The sequence below is a fragment of the Lathamus discolor genome, chromosome 2, assembly GCF_037157495.1.
Source record: "Lathamus discolor isolate bLatDis1 chromosome 2, bLatDis1.hap1, whole genome shotgun sequence".
Classification (NCBI taxonomy): Eukaryota; Metazoa; Chordata; class Aves; order Psittaciformes; family Psittacidae; genus Lathamus; species Lathamus discolor.
This window is the reverse complement of record NC_088885.1, coordinates 124,409,421-124,429,208: the sequence shown is the minus strand read 5'-3', so window position 1 is coordinate 124,429,208 and position 19,788 is coordinate 124,409,421. Positions and strand designations below refer to the sequence as shown.

Sequence of the window (19,788 nt, the reverse complement as noted above, 5' to 3'; positions counted from 1 at the left end):
ACACAGTGTTCTGCTCTTTCTTAAGTATGCTTTCCCAGAGGTGCCACCAGCTTGGCTGATGGGCTTGTCTGTGTCCTGTGGTAGGTCTGTCATAGAGCCGGCTGTATCCAGTCCCTGACCCTTCAGTGTTCCATTACTGAAATCTTGTCATGGAGCCCCGCTGCTCTTTTGTGTGGACCGAAGTCCTGCAAATGGATTCATGGAACCCCATAATCGAGTAGAGTCAGTGAGCTTGTGCTTGGATTTCACTGCAAGACGGGAAATATAAATCAATATGAAAAAAAACCCCGTAACAACAAAACAACAAAACCAAACAGGTGTAATTAATTACAATCACGTAAAGACACTATAAATGGAAAAGGAAGCAACAGTGTGACAGCTGATGAAAAAAAAAGAAAGTGAAGTGGATGCTTTTTAATGTGAAGCATGTGATTTTAACATTTCTCTTAGTCTTAGATATTCTCTTCAATTTCAAACATTCCCTCAAATTTCAGCTTTGGATGAGGACAAGGCAAGGTACATTTCAACCTAAAATGGGAGTGTTTTTCATAGTTATGAAAAGTCAAAACACCAAAGTCAAAATATCTTTTTCAGGACATTCACAACAGAGCAGGTAAAGCTAATCCAATTAAGTTGTGTGAGCACAATAACCAGACTGTTCAATCTGCTTGCTTGATGCCAATCTCTGACATGATTTTACCATTCTTGCAAAATACAACAAAAAGTACGCTTCTTAATTGGAAGAAGGAATTAAGGGGAAAAAATATAAAAGGAAGAAAATAAAACCGCTTTAGGTTTCCCAAATCCTGTGTATGTATATACAGTTTATTATCAAGAAAAGGTCACTGTTCTGCAATCCTGTCACAGACCTAGACTCCCAGTTCCGTGTGAGCACAGCTCCCTCTGGTGTGTGAAACTCTCACTGCTCTGTAACGTGTTGTTTTGTTTGAAGGAAACGAACACAGTTTCCGCAAAACTGTTTATTTTCCTTTGGAGATTGTATGCCTGACATGGTTTAAGCCCAGCTGGTAACTCAGAACCACGCAGCCGCTCGCTCACTCTGCCCCTTTCTTCCCCTCCCGGAGGGATGGGGAGGAGAACCGAAAGAATGTAACTCCCACAGGTTAAGAACAGTCCCGTAACTAAGGTATAACACAAAACCACTACTGCTACCACCAATAATAATAAGAATGATAAGGGAAATAACGAGGGGACGGAATATGAAACTAAAAGGGGAAAAGGAAAAGAAAGCAATAAACACGAGTGGTGCACAATACAACTGTTCACAACTCGCCAACTGATACCCAGCCTGACCTGAGCAGTGATCTAGGCTTTCCAGGTAACTCCCCCCAGTTTATATATTGGGCATGATGTGCTGTGGTATGGAATACCCCTTTCGCTAGTTTGGGTCAGGTGTCCTGTCTCTGCTCCCTCCCAGTTTTTTGTGCCCCTCCTCACTGGCAGAGCATGAGAGACTGAAAAGTCCTTGATCGGGGTAAGCATTACTTAGCAACAACTAAAACATTAGTGTGTTATCAGCATCGGTCTCAGACTAAAGCCAAAACACAGCACTGCACCAGCTACTAAGGAGAAAAATAACTGCTACAGCTGAACCCAGGACAATATCCTAAGCACGTTCTAATGAATCTTCAAAATACTCAAACTTTTAATTAGTTGTCATAACTCTTTCATCAATCAGATCAGCTATATAATTTAGAAGAATAAAACATGTAATTTAATACCTGATCACTCTTTTCATTAATTTTGGGTGGGTTTTTCTGCATCATAACACCTAACAGTGCACCACAACACCACTGTGGCAGGAAATGCAAAACTAAAATAAAGCCCTAGTCCCAAATGACCTTATATGTAAAAAGCCTTATATTTTACATTTCATGTATATGTTGCATGCATTTCAAAACAGACAAATCAGAACATGCCTGAAAATGCAAAGTTGCATATCAGCCTATAAACATTTGAAACATGGCCCAGACAGAGCAGGAGGTCCAGGGTTGCTTCAGAAGCCTCCAGGTACACACAACCAGAGCTAAGGGTTGAAGAACTCTGAGTCAGTCTAGTCCTTTCTCCTACCACTCCCTTCTTTTCCTGGCTCACAGCAAGTTCAGGAACTAAGGGCCTGGAGCTGAAAGGCATACATGCATAAAAGGGCTGGCATCATTGCTCAACAGAGGTGTGAATTTTTAGCTTCCAAGGCAAGGAAAGACAATTTTTAAAAGCTGAATTGTTTTCTTAGTTCATTGAGTCTGGAGGTGTTACTATTGAAATCATCAAAGCATGTAGGAGACATAAGTGGTCAGACAAAGCACTCCTGACCTCCATGGAGAACTCATAGCTTCTGACTTTCTTCCAATAGTGAATGGAAAATAAAATCTCTGGTTTTACTCAGAGGAATTTGGGGCCTGAAATAAATGATCTTGCTTATCTAGCAAAGCCAGCTGGTTAAGTGAGGTTGTCCTTTCCCTCTGCTCAGCACTGGTGAGGCCACACCTGGAGTGCTGGGTTCAGATCAGGGCCCCCAGTACAAGACAGACATGGGCATACCCTCTAGTAGACCCTCTAGTAAAGGACCATAAGGATGATGGAAGGACTGAAGCATCTCCCCTACGAGGAAAGGCTGAGAGAGCTGGGACTGTCCAGACTGAAGAAGAGTAGGCTCAAGAGTGATCTCATCAAAGTATATAGATACCTGAAGGGAAGGTGTACAGAGGATGGAGTCAGGCTTTTTTCAGTGGCTGCCCAATGCCAGGACAAGAGGCAACGGGCACAAACATTGTATGAAGACAGGCTGAAGGGGGCCTATAAGGATGCTGGGGAGGGACTCTTCATTAGGGACTGTAGTGATAGGACAAGGGGTAATGGGTTAAAACTTAAACAGGGGAAGTTTAGACTGGATATAAGGAAGAAGTTCTTTACCATGGCAGGAGGGCTGGAACTAGATGATCTTAATGTCCTTTCCAACCCTAACTATTCTATGATTCTAAACTGAAACATGGGAGATTCCCTTTGAACATCAGGAAACACATTTTCCACTGTGAGGGTGAGCAAACACTGGCACAGGTTGCCCAGGAAGGCTGTGGCATCTCCATCCCTGAAGATACTCAAAAGCCACCTGGACATGGTCCTGGACAACTGGCTTTAGGTGGTCCTGCTTCCTTTCCCCAAAACTTCCCTAGTGTGATTACTATTACCACTAATTTCTGTGCCTTGTTCTGCCAAAAAGGTGGTAAGAACATTAACAAGGATGTTGGAATTTATCGGTAACTGACAAGAGAAGGAAGGCAGGTGATAAGAGCTCTTGCTAGTTGATGACTTTTCACAGGTGAATGACTGGCTGTCCAGAAAAGAAGACCCACACAAATAATGCATGAGGTTATGAGTCAAGAATGGTAGGCTGATGAGATGACAGAATATGCACACTGAGAAAGAGTGTATACAGGGGTAGCATGTGCTGGTTTTCCACTTTTCAGGCAGGATTTGTCTTTATTTTTTAGTATTGTGCTATGGTGATGTCAACATTATAAGACCCAGATAAGCAAGCTACTCAAAGAGCAAAAGATTGAGCAACTGGAAAACGATGCTTCTGCCAAGATGTGCTGGGCCTCTGGCTCAGGCACAGGCACTGGTTTTTGTTAAGCAGGGAAGAGTACTTCTGAGGCAGCTATGTCCCAAAATGTTCTTCTTGTCATTTCTTTTTAGCCAGTTCTGCTTCACAAACTCCTGGACATTTAGTGTCCTGTTTGAACTGCATTGCATGCTACATGTCAATATTCACTCTCTCAAAGAAGGGAGAATTGGTTTAAGATCCTTTCTTCAGAGCGAGTCTCTTTAGATCTCAGACAAGCCTGACAATTCTACAGCAAGAAATTACATTCCTCTTGCCACATTTCTGTTACAGAATAGTTACTGTCATTATGGCCTCAAAAGTAATAAAAGAATTTATTTAAATAATATGATTGCATAGCATCCATTTTTGAATACATGTAACTATATTGGAAGGAAGGTATTCCATCTGTTAACCCATCTGTAACTCCATCTATACAAGTAAGTATCCATAAGAGAACATTCACATATTTGAATTCTCTGAACATATTGTGACCTTCTGTTACTATTCACATAGAATATCTCAATTTAAATACGTGGGGTTTTTAATATCTTTCAACAACTGCAATATTGGAAAAAAGCAGCAAACTCAAGAAGTATGAACCTTAAATGAACAGTCGTCAATTGTATATCCAAATTGCTCATGCTGTTATGTGGTCAGTTTGAACCAGAGAAGCAATACAAAACTGACTTCCTACTTAATCTCAGTAAGTCCAGTTCAAAGGCTTGGTGGACTACCTAGGTGACATGATATAAGCATTCTTCCCCTAGCATTTAAATTAGAGACTTAAACATGATGTTTTAAGTAATACACTTAACTTTTTCATCAAGATACTCAATGAAACACTGGGAAATTTATTTTCCTCTGTGATTTATGAGAAAGTTCTGTCTATCCTCCCTAATTTAAAATGGGTCATGGAGGTAACAATAACTAGGACGTAAATCACAATCGTCTCTCTGGCTTTAATTTAGATTTCTTTCTGAAAGTCAAAGGATATGAAGTCCCCAGTTTACATAGCTTTGACAACTTAGAAGTAAGTTATCTAGGACTTCAAGTAAAAGAGTCCCCTGAATTCTTACTTAGGAAGCGCTGTGGTAATCTATTTTGCAAACAGCTGTAGCACTTAAGGCAGAATTCTACCTGTTCTTATACTAAGTTAACAAACTCACAGTGCTGGTTATAGGGTTATTCATTTTAGCACAGCCTAATCAACTACAGCTAAGAATCAGGAAGATTAGCTTGAAGAGTATAAGTGCTTTGACCTATTCCTCAGGTTATTTTACCAGGAACAGATTAGGAAACAGCAGTACCACATCTTCTTGGTACCTGCTCCTTGGGAATCAACAGCTGCTTTCAGTCTTCCCCACCAGGCTCCCAACCTTTCTCCAGCACCTAACTGTTCTCTCCACTTGTTCCTCCTTCACACATTTTTCTTAAACAATCACCCTTTGACATCTGCAGCTTTTGCCTAAGCAAGCACTTCCCTGAAATCCCCAGCCATAGTTCTCAGTTCCATCCTACGCCTACCCCCCAACTATTCTCTCCCAGATTCCTACAAGCTGGCTCCTTAACTTACATAGTTCCCAGGAGGGAGAGGATGCAGCAGGGGAGATGGCAGTCAGTAGTCACTTATTTTAAAGCTTCATTAATCCTCATGTAGGATTTATAATGTTGTCTTAGAAATGCTCACTTAATTGATGGCTGAGAAAGCCAAACTCTTTCTAAAGTGCTGATGAGTAACTATCTTATCTAGATCCAGAAAGGAATGTCTATTCAGTGGTTGAGTTAAAACCCAAAGAATTACAGTGATATGTAATCCCAGGGGGAGAGGAATTACAGGTTAATGGATGAGAATACAGAAGTCTCAGATATATTTCTTTTCTGAATGTCACTTAGTGGGAGAAAGTAAAAAATATTAAAAATGCATGCAATCAGCACAAATATTTCACCAGTAAAGAATCAAAACCACATACACTATTCTTTATATGTGAAGTGTAGAAAAAGCCACTGGAAATATTTTGCAATAATTCAGCAGACTAACATTTCAGTAAATTAGTAGCTTCACTGTTAACCATTTATCACAAAAGTTCTTAGGGTTTCCCCCCATCCATTATAACAAGACCTTTCAGCTGGAAAATACTCAGAGCTGAAACTCAAAGTCTAAACCCATGGGCTTACAGTTGGCTCAAGCCAATCCGAGGGCTGCCAACAAAGGCACAATCCAAATTTACACTGATCTTTTTTTTCCCCTTTTTTTTTTCTCCTAGTTTTCAGTTAAATCAACTTGCTAGTCTGACTCACTCTGAGACTGGCATCAATACTGGAGCTGATGCAATGGAAGTGGTGACATCACACCTTTTCAGCAGCAGCAAAGTCTTACACTGTCTTCAGCTCACCAGAAAAAAATGCACTTTAAAAGGTATAAGGGCCAGAATACCATGCAAGCAAAGCACAAGTAAATTCTGTGGAAAATTAGGAGAATTAAGACTCCTCCAGACTAGTCTGTGGCTATAGGACAGGACAATGTGTGACAGCATATTGAATGTTTTTGAGGCTTCCACTGACAGCTTTGCAGGGCCATAGGTGCATGACACAACATGCTGCGCCTGCTGGAAGACTCCTTGCCAATTCAATTTGTTCAAACAAAACTTTGACAGGTTAACTTTGCCCCGGCGGGATGACTGCTACAACAGGCATTGGTTGCCCACACAACCCTAACCCTCTGCGGTTCCGGCACTGTGCGTTCTTCCTTTGCAAGCAGGATAAAAGCAGACAGGTGGCATAAAATCCTCACGAAGCACTCTGCTAATTTGACAAAAGTGTAATCATGTGCCCACACCTGATCCAGATCAAATTTGTACTGCTGGGTGATGTGGCATGGCCCAGAGCCAGCGGTAATGATTGTGGAACCACAGCACTCAGCTAAGGCTTCTCCTGCAGATGAATTACCCGTATGGGAGACTGTAAATACAGAATGTGGCCTATCACTGTGGAAACGGCTTGTGCAGGCTCCCCAGAACATGCCCTGATCCGCACAAAAGACACAGAGTGTAATCTCTTGCCAAACCACCTTTCTTTCTACCCTCAGAGAGAGGGTGCTGGGTTGCCTCTGACTGAGAGCATTAAGCAGGGGAGGGAAAAAAAAGAGGAAATTACATGTCTGAGGTTTTTCTTTCAGGCAAATCTCTTATAAAAATAAAGGAGTGTACAAATGTCTTTGTTTTCCTGCCAACTTTTATAAGAACTAATTAAGACCAAGGAGAGCTTCATTTTCCTGTTTATTTCAGACAGAGAACAGCTAATGAATTTAACCTATTGATGATTTTGCAGCTGCCTGCTTTAATTTGCTAATGATTGAGAAACAAAAAGTTAGTGTAACAGCAATGAGCTGCCAAAGCCGCGGAGCGGTCACTGAAGCAGGATCCAGCTGTATGATCAAACTTCAACTAGGCAGCTGTGACAACAGCTGTCCTTCCGAGCAAGAAACCAGCATTAGAGTTATTGCCACTGCTTAGCAGTTGCTTATTTCCAAGTTGACTGATTCGTTCATAGTAAAGTCAATATAATCGTAAAGGCACAGAGTGCTGGCATTTATTCCCTGCTAAAGAACATCATGCAATTTTCAACTTTACGATTTATCTATTGGTTGTAATAGAACATTCAGGCCACAGAATTCAGTGGTAATTGCTATCTATAAATGAAGAATTATGCTTTAACAGAAAACAGTCTTTAGGGGTAAATATTCACAGGCCTTAGCATAACTCCTGTGTCTTAGCTCAGGCAAATCGATTACAAGGCATTTATTTTACCAAAGAGTCCTAGTGACTTTATGGAAATCATACAGAATTCAACAGAGATTTTTATGACTTGCTGTAAAACCAAAAGATAATTTTTTCATGTCATTTTGATTGAGAAGGGGAGATCCCAGCCCTGTATAAATCAGTGACAGAACCCATTGAGATTGACAGAAAATGAACACCCAATCATTTGCAGCTCTTATTTATAAAATTTTCCATAAATTACTCTGCATGACTGGGGAACCTTATGGGTTTTGCTCACATTGAATTCTACAGTGGTTTGTGGTTTGGTTTTGTTTTTGTTTTCCCCCAAAGTACTGGGGAGGATGATTCACTTCAGGGAAAGAGATGTACTTTTATTTTCTTGCTTTCCTTAAAAAAACAGCTCTTCAAACTTTAACATGTCATTTCAAAATAATATTTCAAAACAATTTACAAGTATTAAACAGGGATTCCCAAACCATGGTATCCTAGCACCAGGCTACCTAAGCTACTTAGGAAGGCATGTGCAGTCCTTGGGAACCACTGCACCAGCTAAGGTTAACCCTGTGTCAGCTCATGCATGAAGCTTTGTACAGTTCTAACAAATGGAAACAGGAGTATCGAATAACAGCTAACTCTCCAAATTTGCACTGTTACGTGTTTATTCTATTCCAAAATCACAAACCTGGAGATGTGAGTCTTTTCCTGGGAAGCAGAGCAAAAGCTGTCTCCTTACAGCAAGTAGAAATTGGCCACCAGCACTCTCTGGCTGGAATGTTGCAGGATTATAAAGACTTACTTCTAGCGTGTGCATGGAGTCTATGCCATGGAAAGGGGAAATGATTTGCTGCAGTATGTATGTCATATCAGAGCAGAACAGAATCCACATTACGCATTTCTTGGTAACAGTCAGTATATGCTGCTACTGTTCATTCATATCGCAATCTCCTCTTCTGGTGCTGAGCACCTGACTCTGTAATCTTTCATCATCAGCTTTTGATGTCACAATTCATAATAAGCAATTTGCAATAACGGATTTCACCAATTCATCCTTTTCCTATTTGCATGTTATTTAAAAATCACATGAAATCTAAATTAATGTATGGTTACAAATTACGTACAAACTAGTGCAAACTAGTGTTTGTTCCTACATTTGATAAGTAGCAATTATCAAAAAAGCTTGCATGCTGAACATTTGCTCTTTTTAACAAGTAGTGCTTAGAAAGATCTATTTCACCAGTAGTTTCCTCAAATGGACATTCATGTATATAAACATCATAAAGTGACAAGAAAACAAAAGTATATTTGAAAATTGAATTACATAGCAATTATGCTTTGAATTCATATGCTGTTTGGGAGCATAGCTTCATGGTGTACATTTTTGTCCATATCTTGCAATAAACTAGTCACTTGTAATGCAAATGCTATTGACTTGCAGTGTATTAGTATTCGCTCTGACTTCTCAAAAAGTCAATTCTCCCATTATCTGGGAATTGATTACCTTAGCTACAGATTCAAGGACGTGTAGTTTGCCCACAGATCATCCAGTTCAAGATGAGCAGTAATGTAAACAATCTTTCATCAAATTCAGTTATTTGGGCCCATTGGTTCTCGAGTCTTCGTGCTCTGCAGTAAACCATAAGGATCTTTCATTAGAGGCTTCACACTCATTTTGTCTTTTTAGACAAACTACAGGTACTGTAGAATATGTTTTTTCTACTTATTTTGTGTAATCATGAATTGAGTGTACAAGTAAAACTTGCATACAACTCAGCAGATGTCATGGTTTTCCCTGGTTTTAGTTATTCCATAAAACATGCTGTCTTAGAAGTTTTGAACAATTTGCAAACTAGTGTATTTATTCCAATTTTATACATTTTAGAATGAAATTGCATAGTAAAGAATTACATTGATCAATAGTCAAAGTCCAAGGTGAAATTAAACATTCTAAAAGCTGAGTATTTTCTTAGGCCTATACTTGTAAAAAGTAGTCTACAAACCTCTAGTTATGTAATTTAACCTAGAAAAGTGCTGACATGGTATTGATTTATGTAGATTTAACTGATGTTCTGACACATGACTAGAGGGTGTTCTTCTAATCCCAACTCAGCAAATCATGTAAGGACAAGCATAAAATTAAGTATATACTTCATACTACTAATACTTTATGCCAATTAACCCATATTTTTGCAGCTCATTCTGCTCTCCCTGTCTTGTATCATATATATTATATATTCCACGTTATATATTTCATATATATTCCATATATCTGCTACATATTTCAATATATGTTACATACATACTTGAAAGAATATCTTTATGTGAGATCTTGAAACTAGATCTTCTAAAATGAGCTACTTTTTGTATTATATAGTATCTGATTAATCCATTACATAAACCTTTAATCCATTACATAAACTCACCATGGTGCTCCCATTGCCTGTTATATACCTGCTGCTTGTACCTGCTGTACAGCTTGTCTGGTCCCACTGTTTGGGGGGGTTAAGGTTAATTTTCTTCCAGCTTAATGCCCCAAACTCTCCTGGCTTACCCTAGAGCTGAGCATCAGTATTGGTAGGAACAAACAGCCAGCAGGAGTGAGATGGAAGGGCATGGCCCTTCTGCACAGCAACATTTAACTTAGCACAGATGTATTTTAAACCCGCATTTCCAGTGCACTCCACACCATTAAGAGGCTCAGCCTCTGTGTTTTAGTGCATGACTTCCTCCCTTCCCCCTCAGCTTTTAAACAAGAGACTTGTCTCTAATTACATGCAAAGCTGCTTTTAAGAAACTGATCAAAAAATGTTCTCCTAGTACTCAGACTGGCTTTTATCTGAACATAAAAGTCAGTTTATCAGTTAATCCTTTCAGTATGCACTTGTCTTACAAAGAATAATTTTCTTTCATTTGGTCAAGACAAAGGAATTCAGGAATTTCTGTAAACTAACCCTCCCATTGCTTTGTTGCGTTTTTGTTGACATACTGGCAACATTCTGTCCAGTTTTAATTGGATTAAGCATATAGAAATTTAGTGAGTTGTAAATCAGACAGGATTCCAGCTACCTTTTTGCTATTGTTAAAAACAAAAGGCCTAGCAAAGAATAAACCTAAATAAAACCAGAGGTAGTCTCTTGAAAGTAATGAAATCTTCTCGCTGCATTTGCTCAGGTAGTTAATGGAAAGACCGACAGAATGACAGATGTTTTTCCAGACTTTCAAGGAGAAGTCATGCTAATGCTAACCCTGACACATTCTTTCCTTCACAAAGAAATGTCAGGATGCTACATGGTGGAAAAACATGAGTTACTGCAAATAACTTAATCCTCTCACTTCTATTCAGCTGAATGGGATTACCTTCTACTGCTATAGGTTTTGATAGATGAGCAGACCCTCCAATTAGCTAAAAAGCAAGCACAGAAAGATGAAACACCCAATTAATGTTTGATGCAAGCTCAAATTTAATGGAGAAACTGAGGAGTATATTCGAGCAACTTTTGAAAAGGCAGAAAAAAACAACTACTTGTAATATAATGGAGTGATTTAATTTGAATACAATTAATATACATTTTTTACTGCTAATGTGATCCTCTGAATGTAATTGTTAATGCTAATTGTAGTTAATATTTATTTCAACTTAGCGCTTTTTGTGAGGGAATAATTACACAAAATGGCACTTCAATAAAAATAAAACTGAATAGTAAAAAAGCTGAAGTGGAAGAGGAAGGTGGGTGTAAGAGAAAGACTGCTCAGTTCCGGCATGCAGTCATTTAACTATCACGTGTGCAAATGTCGCGAGTCACTCGAGTTCCCATTTTGATTTGCTTCCCCCACCAAAGAGAAACTTGTTTACGTGTCCTTTTTGCTGCCAGAAATTTTCCAATAATTTTAGCATATAGAAAAAAGAAACTATTCTACATTCTCATACAAATGAGCTTCTACAGCAAGGGAGTGTGCTCATATTTAATATAACTATATAAAAATGTTCTTTCTCTGAACAATTCTAGTGTTAAAGGCCTCATTTTTGAGCTTTAAACAACAAACTCCTTCAGTTCTGGACATACAACACAGTGAGATTAATAAAGCACTGTTGCTTCAACCTAGTTGGCTAGCAGGAACTTCATTTTGCTTCTAGCAGTATTAGATATTCTCAGTTGTAATACTGTAAAGCACCTTTACCACACACTAAACAGGCCAGTAAAGAATCAGATAGGACACCAGGAATCTTTTGAATATAAATGCAACTTCCAAATCCAAAACTAACTCTCAGTCCTTAATTATGTAACTAACTCCTTAATTCTTTCAAAAAGACAAGACAAAATTGCTTTAAAAAACCCTTGTTAAGAATGTGCTGAAAATTACATTTTTATTTAAAGAAATCTTGAAAGAATGTGCGATTTTCATGAGATACTGGGGCAACATATAAAACATTTAAAAAAATTGCAAAACCAAATTAAAATAAACTACATTTTCTGAAGACAGAACAGGTGATGCTCTACAGCTTACCATGGACACTACCAGGTACTGTACACTGAACAGTATGTTGGTAAATGATTCAGCTGGCAAATGTGCAATGCATTCATCATATCTGTTCATAGGGGTCCAAACCCATTAACAACACAAAAAGCTGTGAATTTTCAGCTTCTAATAACACCATTAAACTTGTAAGCTGCACCTCTGAAACTGCACCTGGGGCTCACATATCCTCCCACTCTGATATTAAAAATATTCTGTGCATCAGCTGTTATTATGCATGTAAAAATGACACAAAGAGAAGCTTTCTCCACAGGCTTATGGTGACACCAACGCCCTTAGTAATTTTAACACTACTGTAGCATGAGGTTTTTTTGTCCAGACAACTGTTATCACTGAGAAAAACAGAACTTCAATGGCTGAGACCACTTAAGTTGTACACACTCCAGGAAGTTTTCTAGAAGAAAGAATAACAGCATGAAAAGAATCACCTTTTCAAAACTGTTATTCCCAATAATATCTTCAGTGGAGTTACAAAAAGCTGTCTTTGAACTGATACTGACCTTCTGACAGCCTGTAGCTGTGTTCAGAACTGACTTTTGGTAGCCTGCTTCCACTGTCAGTCCCTGTTCCTGGAAGCTACAAATTGACAGTAAAACTCCCATCTTAAATGAAGCATAGAGAGGGATTCTTAGAGATGGAAGCAAAGAAAAACCAAAATCCTCTGGGATCACTCTTTTTAACTTTCTGCTCCAGCTTGCTGGTTTTGGTGCAGAATTCATATGTCTCTGTTAGCCACCGTCAGTTTAGTGAAACTGAAGTTATTACAAATATTGAAAATATTCTAAATAGTTTCAATACAGTATTCAAAATACCAGGAATTGAAGCAAAAGCAAATGCAAACAAGCAGTCTGCCCAAGCAAGTCCAACCGACTTAATCTGCTTCTCCAGCAGTGACAAAACCTGTAGCTAATGGGAACACAGTACACGACATAGCTCGTCTCTGCTGACGCTGCCCTTCTACACGGTGCACCCTGACACTACCATAAACAAAATCACTTCTCTTACTTCATCTGATCAACTTTGCAGACACAATGTGAAGTGTCTAAAATTAAAAGAACATCTGCGTTGTGTTCCTTCCCTTAAGAGAAAGGCAACTTCAAAGAAAAACTTGACTGGCCTGCTGTCTTTCCTTTAATTATTGACTATGAAATTAGCTTTAGCCAACTACTCTTTAGGTTAAGCTTAAATTAGGAAAGACTAACTTGGGCTACAGAGTAGATAAAGCTACTCCAATATGGGTGCAAAAATGATTAGAAACCATTCCCAGAGGAGTTAGCAAGGGTTGACAGGATATATGAAATACCATTCTTCAGGTGTCTTCCAGATCTTGGACTCACTCAGTCATAAAATTTTCACTGTTGATCTGGCTGATTTTGAAAGCATGCTTATTAAATTGGCAGATGACAGACAGCAAGGAAAGACTGCAAGTATATTGAAGGACAGGACTAGTAATCAGTGTTTACAAACCGAAAAAGAAAATGGGTTGAGGAAATCGCAATGCACTCAGGTAAAGGCAAGTGCAAATTATCCCACTCAGGAAGGATGAACACACTGAGAGGATAGCTAAAAGTTCTGCACAAACTGATCTGCAGGTGCAGGGAATGACAAACCAAACAAGGAGTTAAAAATGTATTGCCACAGAAATCCAGACAAGCCTGATGCAGACCCAGGGTAAGTCAGAGGGAAGGAACACACCAAACAGGGACAGGAGTATGCTTCAACTGGGCTGCCAGATGTCTGGAAGTTCTGTGGAAATATACAATATTCACTCAGACAATAAATCTCAGCAGAAAAGAGAATGTATTTGGGTATATGCTAGAGAAATAGCACACACCAAAAACAATGTGTAAAAATGCAGTTGCTGAGGACATAACAAATGAAAAGACATTTTTCCTGTCTATAGAAATTACCGTGCCTTTCATACCGTGTAACTTCTTCAGGCAAGAGAAAAAGCTAAACACTCTTGTCTTGATCATGTACCTGTAAAAATAAGTATTTTCCATGTTCTTAGGGTGTGTTCAAAGTACAAGCATGTTATGCTTTTGGGGATCTGTATTTTCGTTTTTGTACAAGAACATGGGAAAAGCATCCTTTTCTGTTCAGACTGTTCAGCTCTGCCAGTGTTAGTTGCCTGTGCCCCAGTGGCACTCTGTGCTGTGTGATTAGAATGTCTGCTGGAGTACCTATGTGATTTCATCCTCTTCTCATATGAACTAAGAAACTGATTCTGTGATCTTCCATCTCTCCAGTTTCATGAATGCTCTTCTTCATCATAAACCCAACCATCAGTAATGCTTCTTCCTTGCTAGACAGCACCCTGAAAATTATAATGATGTGTAAAAGATATTAACTGTAAATGTGAAAAGAATAATTCAAACTTAATACTCCCTCAATGTGAAGAAATTCTGACATGTAGTCTCTATTAAAGGCTGTATATGCCATGATTAAGAAGCTACAATAAATAGAGCTTATACAGGTGAACTGTGGCACCTCATGATGTCATATGATGCATTTAAGAAGTGCAGCACCATGGTGCTCGAACAACTCCATGGCTCAGAGTGAAAATAACATCATTCAAACAAAATGTTGTGAATAAACACCTTGGTGTTGCTATACCTCTGTAACAAACTAACTAAAAATCTCTGTTATGTGCTACAAGCTCTTCTTCACTATGAGGGTGATGAGACATGGGAACAGGCTGCCCAGAGAAGCTGTGGCTGCCCCATCCCTGGCAGTGTTCAAGGCCAGGTTGAAAGAGGCTTTAAGCAGCCTGGTCTAGTGGAAGGTGTCCCTGTCCACGGCAGAGGGGTTGGAACTAGGTGACCTTGAAAGTCCCTTCCAACCCAAACCATTCTGTGATTCAATGATTCTTATGGACTTGCAGCAAGACAAGCAGCAGACAGAATAGGCAAGATATAACATACTAAGCATGTATTATTTTTGTAACAAGCATATATGGGCACTTTTTTGGTGACTTATTCCATAATTGTAAGGCTTTGTCTATCATCCTGAGATGGGATTATTCTTTATAAATTCATAAAAGCAATTATCACCTGGCTAATACTACTAACTTCTGTATTTATTAAAAATAGTAATTTGTCCTGAAAGCAGAACACTTATGGAATCAGTCACTGCCTGGAAAATCTATGCCTACTTTGTAATGATGTATTTCAGATTCCTCACAGGTGTTTATGCAACATTAATTAGAGATCAAAGATAACTTGTTTATTAACAAAGGAAAACATTGGTTATGCTATTTAAGCTCAACCTGAGCACAAATATGACCTTAAAAAAACTGGTTTCAACTTGCCAGTTGGAAAGTACACAGAGGTGATATGAACTGTAAAACACATTATCAATAATCTTTATTTATAGTTTGACCGTATGGGTTTGAAATATACACTACGTATATTCAGTAAAAGTAAGAATATACTTTTTCCCTACCAAAAGCCCCGTCATGATATATTGTTCATAAATTGAATTTTACATTGACTAGAGTAAAAATCCATCCTACCTGAGCACAGAAAACTCATCTGTTATTAGCAGGAAAGAACCAGAAGTAATTTTGAAAACATGAATGAGGGAGGGAAATCCTGACTCCAGTGAAGCTGGTGGAGTTCTATCAGTAACTTAAATGCACTGTTGATTTAACATAAGCAGGCCAAATATAAGTAAACTGCCAAAGAATGCAGAAGAAAACGTGACATACCTTAATTACTGAAAAAAAGATGAGTATGTTATTTTACTTTGAATTATGGTGTGGTTATTATATTCTGAATTATTGCACATGTACATTAGAAAGTCATATTGTGAATGCTTGTGACGTTTTTATTTCAAGAAACGGGAGAAAAAAACCTGAAGAAAGCTTTTAAGAGGCAGCAGTTGATCCAGTCTCCTCTCTCGTGTTTGTATTGCCGTGGGGGCTATCTGCAAGGCAATGTGGGATTGCAGTTCTGCAAAAGAACGAGGTGCATTTGTGACCTTCGTTGCTCAGCCACCAGTCCACATCCATAAAACTTCTTGCTTCTGTAAGTAGTTCACACAGATGAAAATCCTCCCTACACACCACCTATTCTTTCCAAATGGGCTCTTCCAAAGCTGTGTCACTGCCTATAAATAACCATTATCATGTGAAATCTAACACTTTCTGCCAGTAAGCAAGCACTTAGAACAATGTATTATGCAAACTTAAATCATATGAATCATTTTGCAAAATCTGATTTTTAAGTGGGTACAGGCACTTCATATATTACTCAAAGAACAGAAACGCTCCTTTACCTATCACGTTGTATTTAGAACTTTTTTTAATGATGGAGAAATAAAAGAGACTGAAGGATGGAAAAAAGCAGCTGCAGCGAGTGACAACGGGAGGCTCAGTCCTAAAACCAAAGTTTAAAGCGTCCCAGGTAACGTGATGTACGTAGCTATGGGCTACATCACCTCATGAAATTTTCCTGCTTCTTCCAGCCCGTACCCTGGAGTATTGTGGTTTGCCAAGAATCTCATTTTCTACCTTCACAAAGATTACACGCTGTTATTACCTCTTCAAGTTGTGAAAATCCCACCCCTCCACATTTCAGAACCTGAACGGCTGGGATTCAAATGCAAATACGAATTCCTCCGTGTATAGCTTTTGAGAGACAATGCCTTTTAAGCACAGTTATCTTCCCCCATTTGATTTTGAATAGCCGTGCGCTCAGGGACAAGCCGTACAGGCCCGTAGGTGCCTGGCTACAGAAGCCGGATCCCACCCCGGGGCAACCATAGCCCCCCCGGCCAAGTGGCCACAGCCGGGGGGAGCCGAGAGCTGACGGAAAACGCTGGCACAGTCAGCCCCTCCACAGCAGCCTTCCTTCACCGGCTCCCGGCCCCCTCAGGCCTCGCCCGCGCAGCGCCCGGCGCGGCACGTGCTCAGCCCACCGAGTGGAAGGAGGGAGGCAGGGAAGCGAGGGACGGAGGTGCCGCGGCAGCACGGCGGGGCGGGCGGCACGGCGGGGCGGGCGGCACGGCGAGGCGGAGCGGGGCTCAGCACAACCGCCCCCCACCTTCGGCATCGCCGCCGGCCGACACCGAGGGCGCGAACAGGAGGGCGCATGCGCCTGCCGCGGCGCGCGGGGCCCGCTGGCGCCGCCGAGCCACCCTGCTGCGCACGGGCGGGAGGAAGGGGAGAGTGGGTAGTTACGTGATGACGCTCTGCGTGTCGCCAGTCGCGCGACCCACGCAGAGTCCGTCGGGCTTGTGCCTCCTCCTGGGCCAGTGCGCTCGGGGCTGTGCAGAGTGGGGGCGGGCGGGGCGAAGGCTTTCTCCCTCCTCCTCCTCCTCCTCCTTCTCCCTGTTCTCCCTCCTCCTCTTTCTCCCTCCTTCTTCTCTTCTTTCTCCCTCCTCCTCCTCCTTCTTTCCCCTCCTCGCCGGGTCCTTTCTCCGAGGGCCCGACCCCTTCCCCCCGGCGGAGCAGGGCCGTGCAGCGCCGGCGCCTCCTCCTCCTCCTCCTCCCGGCCGTGCCGGACAATAGGGGCGAGCGCGGCGTGTGTCTCACCCAAAGCGGCCCCCCCAGGCCGGCCTCGACTCCATGCGCGGCGCCGGGCAGCGGGGCTGACAGCGGCTCCCGCCGGCGGCAGCGAGGCCCGAGGGAGCGGCCCCGGGTTCCGGGCGGGGACTCGCAGCCTCCGGCGCTTCCAGAGCCGTCCCGCTTCGCCGCCTCCCCATTGCTCCCGGCGGCCGTTCCCGCCAGGCTTTGGCGGCTGCGGACAAAGGCCCGGGGCCCGGCGCGGCCCGGCCCGACCCCCCCGGGGGGTGCGGGGTTGGTGAGGAGGCGCCGGGCCCCCGCGGGGTTTTGCCGCGGGCTCCCCCCCGCCGCCCCGCTGCGGCGAGCCCTGCGCGGGCAGGTGCGGCGGCGGGCGAGGCCGCTGCCCTGCGGCGGGTCGGCGCACGGAGGCTTCTTCAATGGAAGTATGTTACCAGCTGCCGGTGCTGCCGCTGGACAGACCGGTGCCGCAGCACGTCCTCAGCCGCAGAGGGGCCATCAGCTTCAGCTCCAGCTCCGCGCTCTTCGGCTGCCCCAACCCCCGGCAGCTCTCGCAGGTAGGCACCGCCACCGGGCCCGCCGGCTCCCGCCTCTTCGCCCCGGCGGCAGGGGTCTGAGCCGACTCGGCGTCCCGCCTGTCCCCGGCTCCTGCTGGGCGCCAGGGCCTGCCTTTGGTGTCGGCAGAGAGCTGAAATGCCGGGGAGGGGGGGTGGGGGGGTGGGCTGGCGGTGGAGCTGCCCCCAGGGGCTCCCGCATTGCTGTGGCGGCGGCGGGGGCGAGCGAACGGCCTGCCTGTAGCCCCGGCCGCGCCGCCGGTCGCGCCTTCCCCGCGGCAGCGAGGACGTCGAAAAAATACAACGTTTTGTACGTTTATGGCTAGTTACTGTCGAGGCTGTCTTTTTAGCGAGCGGTGAACTCCTTGGGGTTTATTTCTAGAGCCAGTGAATTGTTTGTTTCTTCTGTAATTTTTAAACGAGGGCTGTTTTCTAGCTTTTTAGTTTGGGCTTTCTTTGAAGGGTCTAAGTTTCCTATGGGGCTGCCAAAAGCTGCAGTGACTTTACTGAAATAATGAACATGCACTGCAGTGTTTTATTTGGGATGCTAAGCTGTTTCTCCCTCCAACTATAAAGACTTGCCAATCCGTCTAGAAAGAGACAAAAATCCTTGGCTTTTTCACTTCCATGGTATTGTTCCCTGCCCGTATTACATCAGTTACAAGATGAACTATACTGTATTTTGTTTCGTCTGATCGTGTTGGAAATACTACAAAAAGGGTTATTATGACTATTAGGACAAAAGGGAACTTTTTTTTTGCCTTGTGAACACTGCCCTAAATTTCTGAATTACTATGACTTCCCAGCAAACAGTGATGAAATTATATTCTGGTGGAAGTCCCTAGAGAAAATGTGGAATTATGGTGGAAAGCATGTGTTTTGGTGGGAAGTCAGCTGGTTTGGGCTTCGAGGGTTTTTCTGTAACGTCAGGATTGAAAGTGCTCTCTAGTATGTTGACCTAACAGAAGATGTTGCCTTTGCGCTTTGCATGTGTAATAGTAGTTTTTATTGTTTAAGTTTTTGGGGTATCTTACACAGTTATTCTGCTTTTCCATGACTTGCTTCACTTCGTATATGCACATATAGAAAGTACTTGTCTCTTTTGTCTTTGTCCCTCGTTTGGTAGCAGGGAAGCTCTGTGTGTGTGAGCATTAGGCATGTGTATGTTTGGGAAGGAAGAATCAACAGAATACTGTTGATGACCAGAAATTTGAATGCATGTGAAAATAATTATTACTAAGCAAATGAAGATGAGTGTATGTTGACAACCCTTCCTTCCTCGAGTATGAATATAATGATTGACCAAAACTTTGGTTTTATCACAAATTAGTTTTCCAAGTAGCAAATGAGTTGGAATATTTTCTTGATCTTGAGTTGTGCCTGGTGGTGGTGAATTTTCCATTCATATGTCTTCCTGAAAGTCCAACCTAATGTAGCATGTTTTGTCCTGTGCAAATAAGAGTAAAGTCTCTTGTTTTAAGAATTTGTGGCCTTCTGGGAATAGGAATAGGCAAAATGGTGAACGTGATAGACTGTATTTATTCCTTTTCCGTGTGGTCTCTGGGGCAGGTGACACATGAAGTGTATACAAGTTTATCAAATTAAGTATGGTATTGACATATAAGATTGTTTTTTTCCAACTTTCAAGCTTCTCAATGGATTCCTTGTTTTCTGATCAGTATGCTGCAGGTAGATTAGAATGAGTCACAGGGATCGGTGCTTGAATTAACTTGTAAAAAAGTGAAAAATGTATGTATGCGTACTTGACCAATA

At 41.9% G+C, this 19,788-nt stretch overlaps 1 protein-coding gene across 3 annotated transcripts in view; it reads left to right on the top strand.

Moving 5' to 3' along the window:
* Positions 1 to 17,103: 17,103 nt before the first annotated feature.
* PDE7A (phosphodiesterase 7A) overlaps positions 17,104 to 19,788 on the top strand; it is a 76,776-nt gene continuing 74,091 nt past the window's right edge. Inside the window, exon 1 of one of the 3 annotated variants that reach the window (XM_065668360.1) lies at positions 17,104 to 18,018. In XM_065668360.1, the coding sequence (XP_065524432.1) occupies positions 17,881 to 18,018 (138 nt within the window). In that variant the 5' untranslated portion in view covers positions 17,104 to 17,880. The remainder of the gene's footprint in view (positions 18,019 to 19,788) is intronic. The other 2 variants (XM_065668361.1, XM_065668362.1) reach the window with 2 other exon arrangements.